The following is a 16,905-nucleotide window of genomic DNA, read 5'->3' on the forward strand; positions in this document are numbered from 1 at the left end:
TGCTCTATAAGAGTTGAAATTTCAGACCATATGGTTTCATCAGGTTGCTTATACTGTAACGGGGGAAAAAGGTCTATTGTATAAGTAGTCTACTAGTGCTTAGTTTCTTGACGGGGGAAACAACTCCCTTCTCTCATTCACTTGGCCAGTGGTAGAGGCCGCCGTAGAGGCCACCCGTGCCTGTCCTACGAGTAATTCTATTGCCAGCGGCTGAATCTTACCCTTGAAGGGATTCGACGTGCTTCTACGACTTAGGATAGGAGGTTATCACTGGAATACCGTTCGCCGCACCTCGACAGATCCTTAGTCAAATCTACACGAACCTTGCCGCAGGATCCTCGGCCTGCTCCTATAGCCAACAATGTCTGTCGAACCTGAGCCTGTCGAACCGGATTTTCCTAATATCCAAGACCTGGCACTCATGCCAGGGGAATTTGGTCCGTGGGAACAGGTTGTTCAATGATGGAATGACTGCGAATTTCTTGGACCAGCGCCAGGACTCGGAGGAAGGAGATGTTGAGGGCCCAAGAAGAAAAAGGAGAGGCTGGATGGGCGTTTCCTTTGGTTTTGTAAAAGATTGATTCTGCCTGCACAAGATATCTAGCAATCCATGTTTTCCAGACTGTAAACAGAAGCGTCTGTCTGGGATGGCTAGCTTTCATCGGATGCTATTGCCAAGATGCACATTCACTTTATTCTAGTCAAACCTACTCCAACAGCATAAGAGAGCATATCATCGACCTCCTTGTCCTGAATCTTGTCTCCGGGGATCAATAGTGGCCGAAACCAGTATCGTGGCCTGTTCTTTCAGCAAGTGTTGAGGTGCGTGACTGCAGCCAGTCAGCACTGGTGGCTGCCGCCAATCCGCCCTTATTTATAGGATGGTAGAATTCATATTGTCATTGTCTCTACTGGCTGCAATACCATGTTAGGTACAGATTTCTTCTTGAATTCTTATCTGACGAGCGAAGCTTTAGCGGATTCTTTCCTTGTACAGCTTAAGTCACAGGTATTCCACCTAATTGCGCACTGCCCAATACCTAGCAGAAAAACATTCTATATACTTGTCCCGCGATGGCCATATATTATCCAACAGACCTCAGTGATAGTATTTAATGAGTTACATGGTTGAAAAAAAAAAACCTCCCTATGTACAGAAACAGTTCTAGATGCGGATTCGAGGAAATTCACTTTTAGACAAGAGGACATATCCAATGTGACGGCATGGCAAGAAGCTATATAAGCGAGAGCAGTGTGAAGCCATTTGGCTTCACATCCTAGCCTTTTGCCAGTAGTGCAGCGGTTTGGCTCCTAGAATGCTCCCTAGGAGCCACGCCGTGACATCCAACGGCTTTATATGTCCTTTCCCATTTATACCATCTCTCGGGTTGCCCTTTTTTTTTTCCCTTACTTATTTACTATCTTCCTATTGTCGCCTCTACGACATGGTGGTGGTATTTCCCAAAGAAAACCACTTTACCACATCACATCTATGTACCCTCGTGGCAGCACAGGCTGGCTACTTTGATGCAGTATAATGGTGTGCTCGTGCATTGGATCCTTTGAATCATCTAATTATTCTGTCTATAAAAAGATAGAGAGCTAGCGATCTGGAGTGTTACTTAGTAATATGAATGCGACCATGTCTAGTTGAGTTGAATTTGAATATAAAGGTATCCTACCATTTGCCCTAAGCGATTTAGAGGTAGCAGTGAAGCCTCATTTGCTGAACCTTCCTTCATTTTGCGCATGTAGAGCAGCAAATATATTACATACAAGTGGTAAAATATAGTCCTATACCATTGGGTGCCTCCCAGAGGCAAGGTCAGCTGATTAGGATACGTAGATAGTTGATAGCCTGCCAAGGACTATTCTGCAGCTAAGCAACGGCATCTAACACCAGAGCCCGCATCTCTAAATCTTTAACCATGCTCTATTTCATCAACATCTTTCTTTACTCTCTAGTGCAAATTTGCTTAAGTGCCCAATTCCATGAACTTGGATGAAAGCTATGGATATACCACCCAAGTATGGTAATAATATCTGAAACAAGTTATCTGAGGTTATCTTCTTAACGTAGTTATAGAAACTCTTCTATGTATTCCTGTTTGCCTCCTCTGCATATTCAAAGAGGACTTTCTTGTGGCACTAGTTGAAATTCCACTAGTCAGAAATCAGTCTTACTAGGGTTTTCCACTGCAAAGATTTGTATTCAAAGAAAAACAAGTGGATCTACTTGTGGAAGATCATGAGATTGACGCCTACTAGAAACTCAATGACTTACTATGGGAAGGCTCGCTTGATAAGAAACAATAAAGAGCAATACTCAGGTATCCTATTAGAATACCTACAAGGGACTCTACTTTGGCAATTGCAGCCTGAGGATCTAGATGCAAAGGCAAAAATTATGAATCGTGCCCATACTGCTATAGATGAGATTGGAAAATTTGGAGTTGCCCATTCTGATCTCAAACTCGACAATTTGATTGTTTCTCCAGAAGGAGATGTGAAGATTATTGACTTCAACATGTGCAAGTTTACAGAAAATGCCACTAAACACAATTACGCTAATCTGAATGAATCATTATATAACCACTATTTAATTAGCTGCAAAGAGTATGCAAGAACAATGGAAGTTAACCATGATTCTAAAACGTGCGCTTTGTTCCCCAAAGGGGAACTGATTAGATATGTCACCTCTACTGTCCCCAACTCCATTGCTATTGATATCCCTTTCTTTATAGACTTCGGCTTCAACATCTACCCCATGAGTCCTGCTTATAATGTTCCTCACCATTAGGACGACAGTTCAATCATCAGTACTCTAATAGAGGATATATGAAGTCAGCATAAAAGTTTTGTGTCATTATTGTCTACCCTAGATATTGTGCCTCTCAAGCACCAAATCACTCATAATTTCAACGATATACTTGCTTGTCACAAGTATTAAGCTGATAGCTGCTGTTACCACATTAAAACTTATATCTGACTGTAGATGTATATCAGGGCAGCATCAGAGGTGGTGTATCTATGATAGTATTGTTGGTTCTGTTGAGGACCCATACCTATGCCCCATTGTCTGCAAGCCTCCTCCTATAGCCTCCAGGATGGTTCCAGTCTCTGTACCCATTTGGACCAGCCCAGAAAGGTCTTCCATCAAAAAACTGAAACTGGCGAGTGTAACCTGCTATCTGTAGCTGACCGGCTAATTGACCTTACACCCTATGCACCCCCTTGGCAATCAGACGATAGAGATAGTATTTCAAATGCTGGTTCTCATAGGGAATAATGCAGCATTCAGTCTGACAATTCTCACCTTGAATAGAGGCTGTTGAAGTGGCCTTGAACCATACAATGAGGAGGTAGTACCCATCAAAGCAAAATACTTGAGGGCATTTGTAATGGAATGCATACCTATAAAGACTGCTCAGTCACAGAATGCTCATCTTGGAATAGGTCTTGTACATTTGCAACTCTTTTCCTAGTCTACTCTTGGTTATATTGGTGTTATTTGGAGCTTTCCAAAGATCCAGATTAATTGTGTGGGGTGTTTTCAGCTCGCCAATTAAAACACAATGCCCGTTGAAAGTATAACGATAGTCCACTGTCACTACTGTGGAGGTATTCCCTAGAGGACCAACTTCCGGTCTCTCCTCAAGTTTGGGAAATGTTGTAAAAGCACTGACAATTAGTACAGTCATACGAGAGAACTTGCAGCAAACGTCGCTCTTATTGCTGAGTACAGCCAAGATACGCGGTTCAAATTGGCCAGCTGCTTGGAGCCTGCAGGTATCATTGGCACTCTCTTCTCCAGACAGATGGTCAGGCTGGGATACAGTGTACCCTCATATTTCGGGCATATTAGCAGTGCCAGCTTTAGCCGTAAGTGTTGGCACCGGCTGGTTAAAGAATCGAATAGGGGGTGGGGTTTGAGTGAGGGTTTCTTGGATGGTTGCTATATTATCAGAAGTAAACAAAGTTGAAGCAACTACTAGTAAATTCAATTGACACCTCAAGATGATGTTGGAAGGTTTGAATATTTCTTGATTTAATTTGAATCTCCTCCCTCTCTTTAGCATTATATAACTTTAGACATTACCCTTATGGCTTCATACAACATGACTTTCAAGTCAAGCAAAAGCAATGTTACCTTGGAGAAGGCTATGATAGTATTAGCAACAAAGCATAAGTATAGATGCGTGGTCATCTTTATGTAAACACGCAAATATTTGTATCTAGTCCTGTAAATTACTCATGGACAATCATAGGCTATGGCACTATGCAAGCCTCCCTTTTTGGTCAGCACATAGTGTATTGTTTAACCAGTAGAAATGCTTGTCAACACATATCCATTGGTTGCGAATCAAGCAACAGTTTATGATTGACTGCCTCATGATGTGTGCCATTTAATATCAACGCTAACCATGCCAGGCATGCGCAGGCAAAGCTGACCCATTTCTCGACGTGCATCACTAACGCACCCCCTGTACCCCGCGACTAACTGATTTCGTGCCTGTGTTGATTCACCCTGTGTCGATTCCACCCTGTGTTCCACAGTTCGTGTTTGAGTATTTGGTATACAGAAGTTGTTGGAGCCCGCGTCAGCTCCCAGGCTGGCATCACGTGAGCACCGATCTATATGCCAGCTCATCGACCGGTGAGGGGCTGATATAGGGTAAGGCTTTATCTGGCAAGATTTGAACCCCGCCCTGCAGTATACACAGTGCAGTGAAAGATCAGAATATTGAGTTTTTTGGGCTTCCACTTCAACTGCAAACTGTTGCATTAAGTCAGGACCTCAATGCAGTAGATGTCCTCTACAGATCCAATTCTATGAGCCAGGAATATATTATTGGCTAAGGCCAAAGCAATAAAGTGGGAGATTGGACAGAGGGCAAGATTATTATCTCTTTTATAAAAGATATAGGTGGTCCTGTAAGTTCTATAAAAAGCAATTCTTCTAAATTCAGGAGAATAGTTTGGAAGCAACATATAGCTAAGATTTGTTTTGCTTTCCTTTTATAAATAGAAGAGACACTTCTATTGCTAGTATGTGGTAGCTAGGCTCAGTTAGATTAGGGAGAATGCAAAGTATAATATCCTTATAGTAAAGAGCATCATTTGATCTATAAAGATAACCACTCTTAATAAGTACTCTAGGCCAGGAAGTAGTAAAAGCTATTATTAGAATTAATAATAGGAGTTACAAAGTATATTACTCATAGGGAATACTAGCTGTATCTAGATACCAGTAATAGTAAAGGATTATAAGAAGATCTTCTATGACCAGTATTAGCTTAGATTAGGTTAATATATCCAAATCATACTTATTGGTCAATAGACCTAAGATAAACTTAGAAATACATTCTTAATAAGAGTAAGCAGGATAGGATTATCTTGCTTTAAAGACTTACCTTACTGATCTATTCCCTAACTAGCTCATTAACTTTATGGCTAACCTCTCTCTTATAAAGTAATCAAAGAAATTTCTATTTAACCCATATTATACTTTGCTTCTTAATATTAAAATTTATTAGCTGCTACTCAGTATAAAGGCAGAAGTTCTCTAGTAGGCACATAATAAGATACTAATAAGGATCTTTTCCTATGAAAGTGCAGTGGCTTTATAATACTGATGTCAGTAAGAACTTAAAGGATATATAGGGGCAGGGAATGCAATAGCACTAACCAATTCTAGTAATTCTATATATAATTAATGGCCATCATTGTAGCATTAGTGTACTTCTTCCCCTTAGCCTGGCCCTTTGCCATCTAAGCTGTATCTTTTGCATAGTACTCATCTGGCATAAGTGAAATGCCGTCAGACTTCATACGAGACTGACCTTTGGATGCATTTATGGAGCTCCATTAGAACCTCATCGTAGTTGCACATGATTCAATAACGAGAACTTAAAGACACAGAAGTAGGGTATGGTACGAGAAGCGAATCGAATGCTCTCTTCCTGGATGGATGGTCGTCACGAAAAGAAGCCATTTCAGACGAGGAGCATTCGCCGTATTTATGTAATTTGGAAGCCATTCTTGCAGATAGAGCAACAGAGAAGCAAAGCTACTAGCTCCAAAATGGGGGAAAAGCAAGGATCTATGGATAAACAGGCTCTAGGTGACCAAGCATGATTGCATTGGTGCAAAACATGGAGAGATGTGGATGATGGACAAGGTCACGTAAAGTTGCCAAAGTTATCGTTGCCCAGTCCAGAAAGCGGCAAGGTCGAATTATCACATGAGGGGAGTTAACGCTCTTTTCGGCGTCAGTCGACGCCGCTTTCAGCGTCAATTCCCCCGACTTACGGACTATAGAGGTAGGTTTGTGCTGAAACGATCCACATCAACATGATAGACAAAACACCACATCCACAGAGTCAGCAGAGCACTTACCTTTTCAGGTTTGCTGACACAGTCCTGGTCGCAAGATGCCTTTTTGGGAATCTTAGTCATCTCCAGTACATAACTAACTAATAAGCTTCAGCTTTAGATCCGCCGATCTAATTTCCCGCGGGGCTACAATGACGTATCACCACCCAAGTTTTGGAACCGCCACTCCATCTTCTAACCCGCTCTGTCATAAGATGGGAACATTCACTCCAAATCGGAGACTTGATCCCGGCCTCTGCGGTCATTGCTGCGCCACAGGAACAGAAATCGTCTTTGTTTCAGGTCTCCATGGATCGTTCCAGCTTGCTAGATTGCGGCGATCATCTACTTTACCTCGATAGGGACTGCATATCCAGCTCTCCTTTACACTGCATCTTTTGGTTCGCCTCTATAGAGGATCCAGGCTCTTGCTTTCTTCCATCATAGATATACTTTTGTCAAGGCCACTGTCACATCCAAGGCCCGCTTGCCGCCATGTGGTCTGGATCCGGCAAAGGCTCCAATACCACCAACTATCGCCTGAGGGTCACGGCGGGGCCAGAATATCATCCCTCAACGCACCGGATTGTTCCAGTCAATTCAGACAAGACGTTGAGATTCGAGAACTCGCATGCAATCGTCAACGTATGTGTACGAATCCAAGAGTATACTGGTACAACTCCCCTATTACTATACCATGACGATAACAGGGCTGTTATCTAATCGGGCGTGAGAACAGGCTTGCCAAACAACTCTCCCAAGACCAGTCGATATTTCTCCCACAAACTCCATCAGAACGATCAGTATTCAATCTGCTTCGCCTTAATCCCCAAACATACCGTGTCGGGCGATGACCTTGTCTTCGGGAATGACTTTGACCGCCCCGTTCGAGATCGCCTTCCCCCAGGCTTCAACACTGCATTTCGCATCGTGAAATGGACGATCGATCCCGCCTTGGACGGAGACCCTTACGCGGACAAACCGTATCTCTACAGTCCCGGCTTAGTATCATGGAACTATTTCCGCATCGGAGACAAGGTTGACCCGACAAAAACCGACAAGGTGCTCAATTTACATAGTGATGTGGTCGAGGAAGGCGCCGACGGTAGCGGGAAAGAAGTTCGGAAGTCTTTTCAGATTCCTAACGACCCGGGCCAGCGAAGGAAGTATTTTCTGGACGAGGACAATCGAAGACGGTTTCAGTTCGAAGAAGGCAGGATATACCTGATAGATTTTGGAAATCCATATTTGGGATTCAATGGTTCGGTTTTCCCCCACCTGTTCCCCAAGGAGTTTTCCATTCTGTTTAGCTCTCTCCTGACGACCATGATCATCATCTAACATCTGTGCTCTCTATCTTAGATTTCTCTCTCCGCCTTCCTGGTTTCCACCTACAAGTAGCCAAGTACATCGACGAGAAGAACCACAAGTTGCGATACACGCTGAAAAACAGGCGCACCGGAGACGTCTACTTCGTCGTGCTTCTCACTCTTCTCATTCACGACTCCAAGGAAGAAGTCAGCGAGAGAACAACTGGCGGGGTTGCAATCACCGACGGTCATTACCGGCATACAGATGGCAAGGAGGGAAAGTTCGACTGGGAATCAGATCCCGATAACAACGATTGATCCTGAGTAAATCTCCATTGTTCCTTGAGAGAGAGGAACGACGTATTTGTACCTTTCTAAGTTGAGCGATAGGTTATGTGTGATACCGATCTAAACATACATTTCCCTACCTGGATAGGTAGAGTAGATATATTTATATTCATTGTTTATATCATGTACTATTTTATTTCGTTGCTGCACAAAGCTGAAGAGACCGCGAGCATGTTTTGATCTATGCACCTACACGCATCAATATTTCTTACAGCCTCTTCAACACGTCCTCGAGCACCTCTTGGGTGGTGGCCTTTCCACCCAGATCAGGGGAGAGGAACTTGCCCTCATCCAGGTTTGCATCGACTGCCGCATAGATCTTCGCCGCCGCGGGCTCTTCACCCAGGAATTCCAGCATCAGGGCCACACTGCGCAGAGTTGCGATCGGGTTGGCAATCCCCTTGCCCTCTATATCCGGGGCGCTACCGTGGCAAGGCTCACCGATCGCGAAGCCATCACCCACGTTGGCACTGGGCACGAGACCCAAGCTTCCTACGAGGGCCGCCGCACCGTCGGACAGGATATCGCCGTAGAGGTTGGGGGCCACAATGACGTCGTAGTAAGAAGGCTGACGGAAGAGCTTGTACACCATGGAATCGACAATCTGCTCCTCCACCTCGACCGAGCGGTATTTCTCGGCCGCCAGTGCCTGGCGAGCCGTCTCACGGAAGAGCCCGTCTGTCTGAGACAAGACATTGGACTTGTGGGTGATGGTGACCAGGGGCTTTGATCGGGCTGCCGTAGCGGGGGAAACTTCGCGAATCTTCTGCCGCCGCAGCGCAATCTCACCGGCCATGGTCGCAATGCGAGACGAAGCGCGTTCCGAGATACGCTTGATGGCCTCCGCGACCTTACCGTTGGGACCCTCGGTCGTGGTCTCCTCCTTCACGTAGAGGTCTTCCGTATTCTCACGGACGATGACCAGATCGATGGGCGAGCCACTACCGCCGGCAGTGGTTTTGACCGGGCGGACGTTGGCATAGAGGTCCAGACGCTTACGGAGAGCAACGATGGGCGAGGAGTAGCCAGCCACTTTGGTGGTCGGGGAGCTTAACGACACATCAGCTGCTGATCAAACGAACTTCTTCAACCGATCCTTCACGAAGGGTGTTTCTACACACCTGACAGCTCCAAACAAGGCTCCATCGCATTCTTTCTTCAGGGTCTCGACCGTCTTCTCCGGAAGAGCAGTTCCCGTCCGCTTGAAGGTGTCCCATCCCGCATCGAGGTCAACAAACGAGAACTTGAGACCCAATGATGCGGGCAGAGCCTCGAGGAGCCGTCGACCGGCCTGTAATGCTCATTTCGACTTCGTCAATGTTATGGTTCTTCTTCAAAGCACAGAGCAACTTGCAAACAAGAATATTCATACCGGGATAACTTCCCGCCCAATACCGTCTCCCGGAATAAGACCTGCACAAGTATCGTATCAGCCTCAATCCTTCAAATAATGCTTTTGTAATTCATCACTGAGGGCAATTGACCTATCCGCAGTGTTCTGGCAGCCATGGCTTTTTTTTTTCTTTCTGACGAGTCCGTTTTCGGAGGTACCCAAGCGGTTGCGGGGGCATTTTAATTTGTATGCGATCAAGGAAGAATGTTGATCCGGGACGCCCACCCAGTGGCTCCGGGGTAGACAGAGTGGACGCTGATTGGTCAATGGCGGCTTGTATAATTAATTAACCTTGTGTGCCTCGGCTGGTGTACAACATCGTCGTTAGATTGTTTCAGAGAAATGAGTGTGTCATCTGTAGATATTTGGTTTAGAAATTCGAATGTGGTTTTGGTGATAAGGCTGACTGTTCAGGTTAACAGGTATGTACAGCGTTCCAAAGCACATGCTGTGGTGGACGCCAGGTCGTGAGAGCAGGCAATGTGACAGACAAATAGGTAAATATAGTCAGGAGAAAAGTAAGAAATTGGCATCAATTAGATGTAGATAAAACTTGTCAATGTTTTTGAGTCGATGAAGATCTACAGTTTGAGTATTATCGGTCTGACAAGACACCATTGTCGTTGATATCTGGTAAGACGCAGTCAACAATTGTGAACAGCGCTGAGATCAATTGATGTTATGACATTGCCTTGCAGTGCTTGGAGCATCCCAAAGATAGAATACAACTCTGCCATTATCAGAGTTTTATAGGATCAGCAGGCATGGGATGATTTATTGATCAGATTTGGGCTCATCTGTCCACATGGGTCGCAGGGATGGCCCTTGCAGAGAGTCAGATGCCAGGTCTTCAGGCAAAAAAAAAAGGAAGAACGACCGAAGGAAGGACCACAAAGTGCACGCGCACACGCGACTACAATTAAATTTAAGGCTGCGACCGTTTCTCCATGCCATCCAAAATCCACGTTGTTGGTTTTTGCTGGTTAGCGGTGGATCTCCCGAGCCCCTGAGAGCCAACCTAACTGGTTTCTCCGGGTCCGTCCCGCCCGTAACCGCCTGGACTACTCCGCGACCCCTGCAAAACCCCCCAGGCAACGCAACGTCCTTCCATCTGCCAATCTGCCACGCTGGACCTTTTTGTCCTGCGGTGCTACCATCTTGCATCTTTTTTGGCCCTTCTTCATCACAAGACTGCAGCCACCCACAGTTGTTGCTTTCCCTTATTAACGCTGCAGCCCCCAGTTGCTTGTTATTGTTTACCACTTTCCTAACACGTCACCCAGACGCGTTGACCCCTACAGCATACTGATCAAACTTCCTGCGTTCACACTGACCTGTGCAACCTGCCTTTCCACGGCTGGACTGGGTCCTTTTGCGTTGAAATAACTAGAGTGGTTATTCACAACCAGCGATCCATAGATTCGTCTCTTTCCTTCTGGTTCTCCGTCTCGGCGACGGGCGACGGTCGAGGCTCACCGACTATCTGATCTCTGACATCGCAGCCTCGATCTCCCCACAGTTATGGCGGACACTCCTACTCAAGGCGGTGTCCGCAGCCTGCTAGCCAAGTTCGAGAGCAACAGCCAGATCAACAACGCCTCTCCCCCCTCCCGTGGACGCTCACCAGGTGGCTCAGATCATCCTGGATCGAGGCCGCTCTCCAAAGTGCGGGCAAGCTTCATCTCCGTCGAGAAGGTCGTGCAAAGTGCACCTCCATCTGGGTTGCGTAAATCGAGCAACGAGAGTGCCTCTGGGCTCAAGGCCAGTGCGATAGAGGACAAAGATGCCAACCAAAGATCAGTCCCGGTGTCGCCGACAGAAAGTGCAGGGAAATCGGTCGACACGCCCCTAAGCACATCCCCGCAAGGAACTCGCACAAATGGTGGTGGATTGCAGGATAACGGCATAGCAAATGCTGAGAAAACATCGGACGACAACCAGTCTAAGAGCGACGGTGCTCAGGTCGAATCCTCCACGCCGGAGGAGACAGAGGCGCAGAAAACCCCGGAATCCGTAAAGAACGAAAAGCCACAAGAGAAGGCGAAGGAAACTGCCTCAAATCGACAGGCCCCGGCTTCCAAGACTGTTACGAAGCGTCCGTCAGCTGTCTCAGCTGCTAAAGACGATCCCGCGAGCAAACCCAACTCCAAGCCATCCCCTACCAAAGAGCAGAAACCTACTACCTCGTCTAAAACGTCTGGGACGTCTACCTCTCACAAAACCCCAAATCAGGAGAAGCCTGCAGCTGCGAGAGTTGCAGCTACAAAGTCCTCTACATCCTCGCCGGCAAAGCCAGCCCGTTCTGGAACACCGTCGCAAGACAGCTCGAAGAAGACCACGGTCAACTCCCCGAGCACCAAAAAGTCTCCAACTCGCCCTGTACGTCTTCCAGCTTCGATGACGGCTCCGACCGCATCTTCCGCAGCCAAGATGGGAAACGTATCCAGATCCCCCAGCCGTGCTGCTAGACCGGCATCGCGTGCTGCTACATCGTCGTCGCGTGCTGCTACACCATCGCAAGGACCATCTCGAAAGCCATCCACTCGTAAAGATGAAGTGCCGTCACGATTGACAGCTCCTACTGCGTCGAGCCTTCGCAAACAGCCATCGCGCCAGTCTCTGCCCGCCCAAACCCAGCCTAATCACGACCGGCCTAAGTCCCGTGTGAGTACGACTGGCGCAAAGACGGACGAGAGTTTCCTAGCACGGATGATGCGGCCAACGGCCAGCTCTGCGAGCAAGGTACACGAAAAGGTGGAGCCAAAGAGCCCTCCGAAACATGCCAAAACAGTACCAAAACCTGTGAGGAAGAGCGGTGACAAGGTCCCGGACCATAGGCGGACATCCTCAACAAGTAAAGAGTCGCAGCCAGAGCAGCCCAAGGGGGATTCCGTCAAAGAGAAGGAACCTGAAAACGAAGTTTCATCACAGCCCACATCTGAGGAGCCAGCATCTGACGCTCCAAGCGTGACTGCTCCTGCCACTACAGCTGTTTCCGACGGTGAGTCTTCTGAAGCTCCTGCAGAGTCCCAGCAGGATGAAGACTCTCCGAAAGAAGCTGCTGCTGAAGATGTTCAGAATGACGTTCCGACAGAATCCCTCGAGCAACCACCTGTGGAAACTGAGAACGCACCTGCTGAAACGACTGTCACTACGCCGGCCGAAGCTGTTGAGACGGAAAATCTCGCGGAATCTGCTGCAGACGCTACGGGGGGAGACAAGGCATCAGAAACGACCCCAGAAGTCTCAGCTGAACAGCCAACCGAGGCAGCCACTGAGGATTCTTCCGCATAGCCCAACTCGAACGAACAAGGTGGAAAGTGATGCTGAGTAACTTGGAATTTCGGTATCGTTGTCTAAGTTTCTTTCTTCTATTCAAAATGTCTTCAATTCTCACACCATACTCACACCCGCACGTTAACTTGATTGGAGCCATGTTATTGAATTGAATAACTGAGCTTTTTGCGAAGTGAAATTCTTTTATTATCTCTGCTCAGGATCGTCATTGAATTAATTGAACTTTTCTAAAGTGAAATTCTTTTTTTTTTCTCCCAGCTTGAGCTTTTTTTTTTTTGAATTTATTTTTTTCTTCTCTATTCCATTCTTGTCAAAAACTTTTTTTTTCTCTTCTCTTCTATTCTTTTTTTTTCTCTTTTGCGTATTTTCTTTTTCAAAGCAAGAAAGCAAGCAAGAAGCAACGTGTTCGAACGCCTTCAGATTTGATTCACCGAAACTACCTATTTATGCGAACCCTAAAACTTTCAAAGACCTTTTAGTCCACCCTTTTTGATGTTGTGGTGATTGATTCTTCATCGATCAGCTGTCTTGATTGAGGTGTTAGTTGTTTGGATTTATGCGTCAGTGATATCCTTTTTTTTTGTTCTGATCCATCCTTTCTGCTGTCAGTCTGTCTGTCTGAGTTGAGTGAGTTCGTGGTGTTTGGTGCAGGACCTCTTTTCTTGATCTTTTCTTGATCTTCTCCTGAGTTCTTGACTTTGACTTTTGGTATTTGCATTTTGCATTTGTTTGCTTTCTCAGATGATTTGTCGTTTAATGCCTTTTTTTTGCTTTTTTTTTGTTTCCTTTTGTTTGATTTTCTTAGATGCGGGATCAATTCAGCATTTCTCTCTTGCAGTGAAGTTACATATCGAGTAGTATTACCGAGGATCATTCTTACCTAAACTATCTACCTATCTATTTACTCATTCACACCCTTCGTCATAGATATTTTCTATATATCTGCCCTCGTGTTGGCTTGAAGCCAAAAGCTCTGGCGGATTATTATATGAGTCAAACTCTTGTCGCGACTGATAGACTTCATCCACAACAAACTCTTTCCGCATGAGAAATCTTCTCTCTGACTGACACCATCACTCCACTTGCTTCCGGGAGATAGATTCGACAGTTCGGTGGGATGACACTTGATGGTCCGGTTGACACCAGGACTCGTGATTAGAAGCTTGAAAGTTGCGCCGATGGACCGGTCTGCGACCATGCTGGCCAGTCTCAGGACGACGAATTCCATCTCCGCACTCCATTCGCGAGTTTCAAAAAGCGACGCGCCATCGATGATGCAAAAGAGGACGATCCCGGGCTTTTGCACCACCAGTTCTCGCAGTGTTTCGCACAGAACTTGCAGATTATCCGCATACAGCTCTTGTTCTCGCAGTCCAAGGGAAAGAAAATGAAGGTCGAATTGTTCGGCAACGAGAAGCTGGGCAATGAGACACTTCACGAGGCCAACAGGACCCGCCAGTCGAGCATCCGGTACGTTATGCATTCCGCAGAAAAAGAAAAGGACCTTCGATCCCTTCTGCTGGCAAAGTTGGTAGATGAGAGCGCAACAGAGCAGGCTTATCGGCGAGCATCTCGCCATGGCGTAGCGATCGCAGTTGCTATTGACGAGAACGTCCGATTGATCAGAGAGGATACATTGTTGAAACCGCGACATGCGAAGCAGCTGATGTGTTTAGGTCTGCGATGCAAGGTCGATATCTAGGCCATCTCGGCCGGTGTCGTTCAGATCCTAGAAGAGATGGTCCTTCAGACCATGCTCTTCAATACGCAGAAGTGACAGAAGCCAACTGCTTGAACGGTCGTGTTCAATAGTTCCTAACTGGCGCTGCCAATCTCGAATAATCTGCCCGTCGCGTCGCCCTGACCCAAAAGAGGAATCGATCAGCTACTTGATACAATAACTGAGCAAGTGGGATCCCTACATTCTGCTTTTTTGATTTCGTCCGTGAGAAATCCGACCATCCACTCAAATGCAGCATTCTGTCTTTTGAACCAAAACAATGCCTGTTTAATTTCATCGTTCGTCATGATAGCGACTTCGACCTGCTTCGTCATCTCTGACTTTATTTCAGTTACCCCTTCACTCATCTCATCAATGGTCTTCTGGATATTCGAAGTTTGATCGATAATTGTCTTGGAATCGGCCGTTAACCGGTAAACAGCTGGTTCCATCCGAGATACGGCCTGCCCCGTTGACACTTGCGGCTTGGCCAGCAGGAGTCGAAACTCCTTGTCGAGCTCCGCATTGGCTTCCGTAAATCGTTCCTGACTTCATTTAGCGACTTGTCTGCGTCTGGACCCTTCACTCCTGCTTTCATTTTGTTCCCTGACAGGGTAGGCAAGATATTAGCCAATTCAGTCCAGTTCACCGAACCCTTATCATAGGCTCAACTCACACAACGTTTTCCCGATAAGGCTTGCAATCATGCCCTGGATCATCGCTAAGAAAGCCATGTAGAACTCGAACAAATATGATTGCAGACTTTCTTCGTCCCGAAAGAGGTCATGGTATCTTTGGGTCCAAAACACAATCTGTGGCACCTGCGCGAATGTGTCGAGGATATCCCGTCGCTGTTCACTTCTCCTAGCTGCCATCTGCGGAGGGAAGCTATCTGTAAGTGGACGTCATCAGTCAGGAAAGAAATCTGCTCACTCCAAGGACGATTTTCAAACCTCCACATGCAATGGAGAAGTATTTGTCATCTGGCAGGAGGTCCAACCACGGGTTAAAGGCCTCAGCATGATCTCCTATTTTGCGAAAAACCCATCTTGCCGCGCCCCTGACGCCTTTCGCGCCCTGCAGATACTTGTCTTCGGCGGATCGAGCAATTTCGACGACCTCCTTCCAGCTATGGGCAGCATAGATATCAAAGCCCGGTTCCCCGCTCTCGCATCGCGAGGCATATTTTTGAATCACCTGGCAAAAGATTTTTACATCATCGCTGGCAAGTGTTCAGCAGCCTCTTAATCAAATCGATCCATTTGAAACAGGGAAGTATTCTTCCTTACTCGTCCTGGGTTTCAGGAGAAGTGGCAACGACTTGCAGTCTTGGGGGCGAAGACGAGGGGCAGTACCCTACGGTTGTGTGGCGGAGCCGTGATAAAAAAAAAAGGACCTGGGGTCACTCGATGAAGATATTTATGACGACGATTTCGTTGATTCGGACTGGAGGAATTACTTCATCGACGGCAACCGCTTTCTGTCCAGCTATCGATACTCTTCAAATGATCCCCTGCACAAGGAGAACTTTACCGACAAGGAATTTGTCCTCCTTCCAGATAGGGCATGTGCCTTTGATCTCCATCGACGTCGCTTTACTCTTTGTGACATTAAGCATATGCGGCCGGTGCGATACGGAGACCAAGGCTGGAAAGACTTTAAGCTTCTCCCGGGCCACAAGGACATGCTCTACGCACAGGTGAAGAGCCACTTTGCCGACAAGAAAGCGAAGCACGGGCAAGAGGACACCGGGTCTGATGTTGATATCGTGAAAGGAAAAGGAGAAGGCCTCATAATCTTGCTCCACGGCGAACCAGGCGTCGGGAAGACTTCCACAGTGCATGGCTGCATGGCTCGCAAAGCCGCTCTACCCGATCACATGTGGCGACCTTGGAACGACGGCGCAGGAAGTCGAAAACAATCTTTACAAGATATCGGCCCAGGCAGAGGCATGGGATTGTGTCCTGCTCCCGGATGAAACTGACGTTTTCCTGGCACAACGGAGCAAATCGGAGCTGAAGAGGAATGCGATTGTCTCAGGTGAGTTATCATATCACAGAATGTCCTGAATACTAAATGTCCCAGTTTTTCTTTGCATTCTTGAATATTACAAGGGCCTGCTCTTCCTAACGACCAATCGGGTCGGTTCGTTCGACGAAGCGTTTATTTCAAGAATTCATTTATCCCTGTACTATCCCGGCCTGAACAAAAGTCAGAATTTGGCAATCTGGGAGATGAACTTGGAAAAGACGCAAAACCGCAAGGGTCCAGCCATGGAAATCGAGAAGAACGAGATTCTGCAGTGGGCCAATGAGCACTTTGTAGAAAATACACGAAATGGAACGGCAGACAGATTCGGAATGCTTGTCAGACCGCCGTCGTGCTTGCAGAATATGATGCCGCGAAACAGGGATTAGCGACCGTCAGGCTGACTTGGGCAAGTCAAAAAGGTCGCCGAAGCA

At 46.7% G+C, this 16,905-nt stretch overlaps 6 protein-coding genes across 6 annotated transcripts; 4 read left to right on the forward strand and 2 right to left on the reverse strand.

Annotated features, from left to right (window-relative positions):
• Positions 1-6,870: 6,870 nt before the first annotated feature.
• Positions 6,871-8,003, forward strand: VTN77DRAFT_4509 (uncharacterized protein; the record flags this gene model as incomplete). Its single annotated transcript, XM_069420576.1, has 3 exons — positions 6,871-7,048; positions 7,115-7,636; positions 7,738-8,003. 3 exons carry the CDS (start codon positions 6,871-6,873, stop codon positions 8,001-8,003), a joined length of 966 nt encoding a protein of 321 aa, XP_069277682.1.
• A 238-nt stretch (positions 8,004-8,241) lies between these two features.
• On the reverse strand, positions 8,242-9,542 carry VTN77DRAFT_4510 (uncharacterized protein; the record flags this gene model as incomplete). The annotated part of the gene is made up of 4 exons (XM_069420578.1): positions 8,242-9,082; positions 9,155-9,324; positions 9,406-9,446; positions 9,518-9,542. 4 exons carry the CDS (start codon positions 9,540-9,542, stop codon positions 8,242-8,244), a joined length of 1,077 nt encoding a protein of 358 aa, XP_069277683.1.
• A 689-nt stretch (positions 9,543-10,231) lies between these two features.
• VTN77DRAFT_4511 (uncharacterized protein) lies at positions 10,232-10,735 on the forward strand (the record flags this gene model as incomplete). Its single annotated transcript, XM_069420579.1, has 1 exon — positions 10,232-10,735. One exon carries the CDS (start codon positions 10,232-10,234, stop codon positions 10,733-10,735), a length of 504 nt encoding a protein of 167 aa, XP_069277684.1.
• A 212-nt stretch (positions 10,736-10,947) lies between these two features.
• Positions 10,948-12,720, forward strand: VTN77DRAFT_4512 (uncharacterized protein; the record flags this gene model as incomplete). The annotated part of the gene is made up of 1 exon (XM_069420580.1): positions 10,948-12,720. The coding sequence occupies one exon, from the start codon at positions 10,948-10,950 to the stop codon at positions 12,718-12,720; it is 1,773 nt and encodes a 590-aa protein (XP_069277685.1).
• A 937-nt stretch (positions 12,721-13,657) lies between these two features.
• On the reverse strand, positions 13,658-14,377 carry VTN77DRAFT_4513 (uncharacterized protein; the record flags this gene model as incomplete). Its single annotated transcript, XM_069420581.1, has 1 exon — positions 13,658-14,377. One exon carries the CDS (start codon positions 14,375-14,377, stop codon positions 13,658-13,660), a length of 720 nt encoding a protein of 239 aa, XP_069277686.1.
• Positions 14,378-16,284: 1,907 nt separating this feature from the next.
• VTN77DRAFT_4514 (uncharacterized protein) lies at positions 16,285-16,860 on the forward strand (the record flags this gene model as incomplete). Its single annotated transcript, XM_069420582.1, has 2 exons — positions 16,285-16,483; positions 16,529-16,860. 2 exons carry the CDS (start codon positions 16,285-16,287, stop codon positions 16,858-16,860), a joined length of 531 nt encoding a protein of 176 aa, XP_069277687.1.
• Positions 16,861-16,905: the final 45 nt, after the last annotated feature.

The sequence above is a fragment of the Rasamsonia byssochlamydoides genome (assembly GCF_041956645.1).
Source record: "Rasamsonia byssochlamydoides strain NRRL 3658 unplaced genomic scaffold VTN77scaffold_31, whole genome shotgun sequence".
Classification (NCBI taxonomy): Eukaryota; Fungi; Ascomycota; class Eurotiomycetes; order Eurotiales; family Trichocomaceae; genus Rasamsonia; species Rasamsonia byssochlamydoides.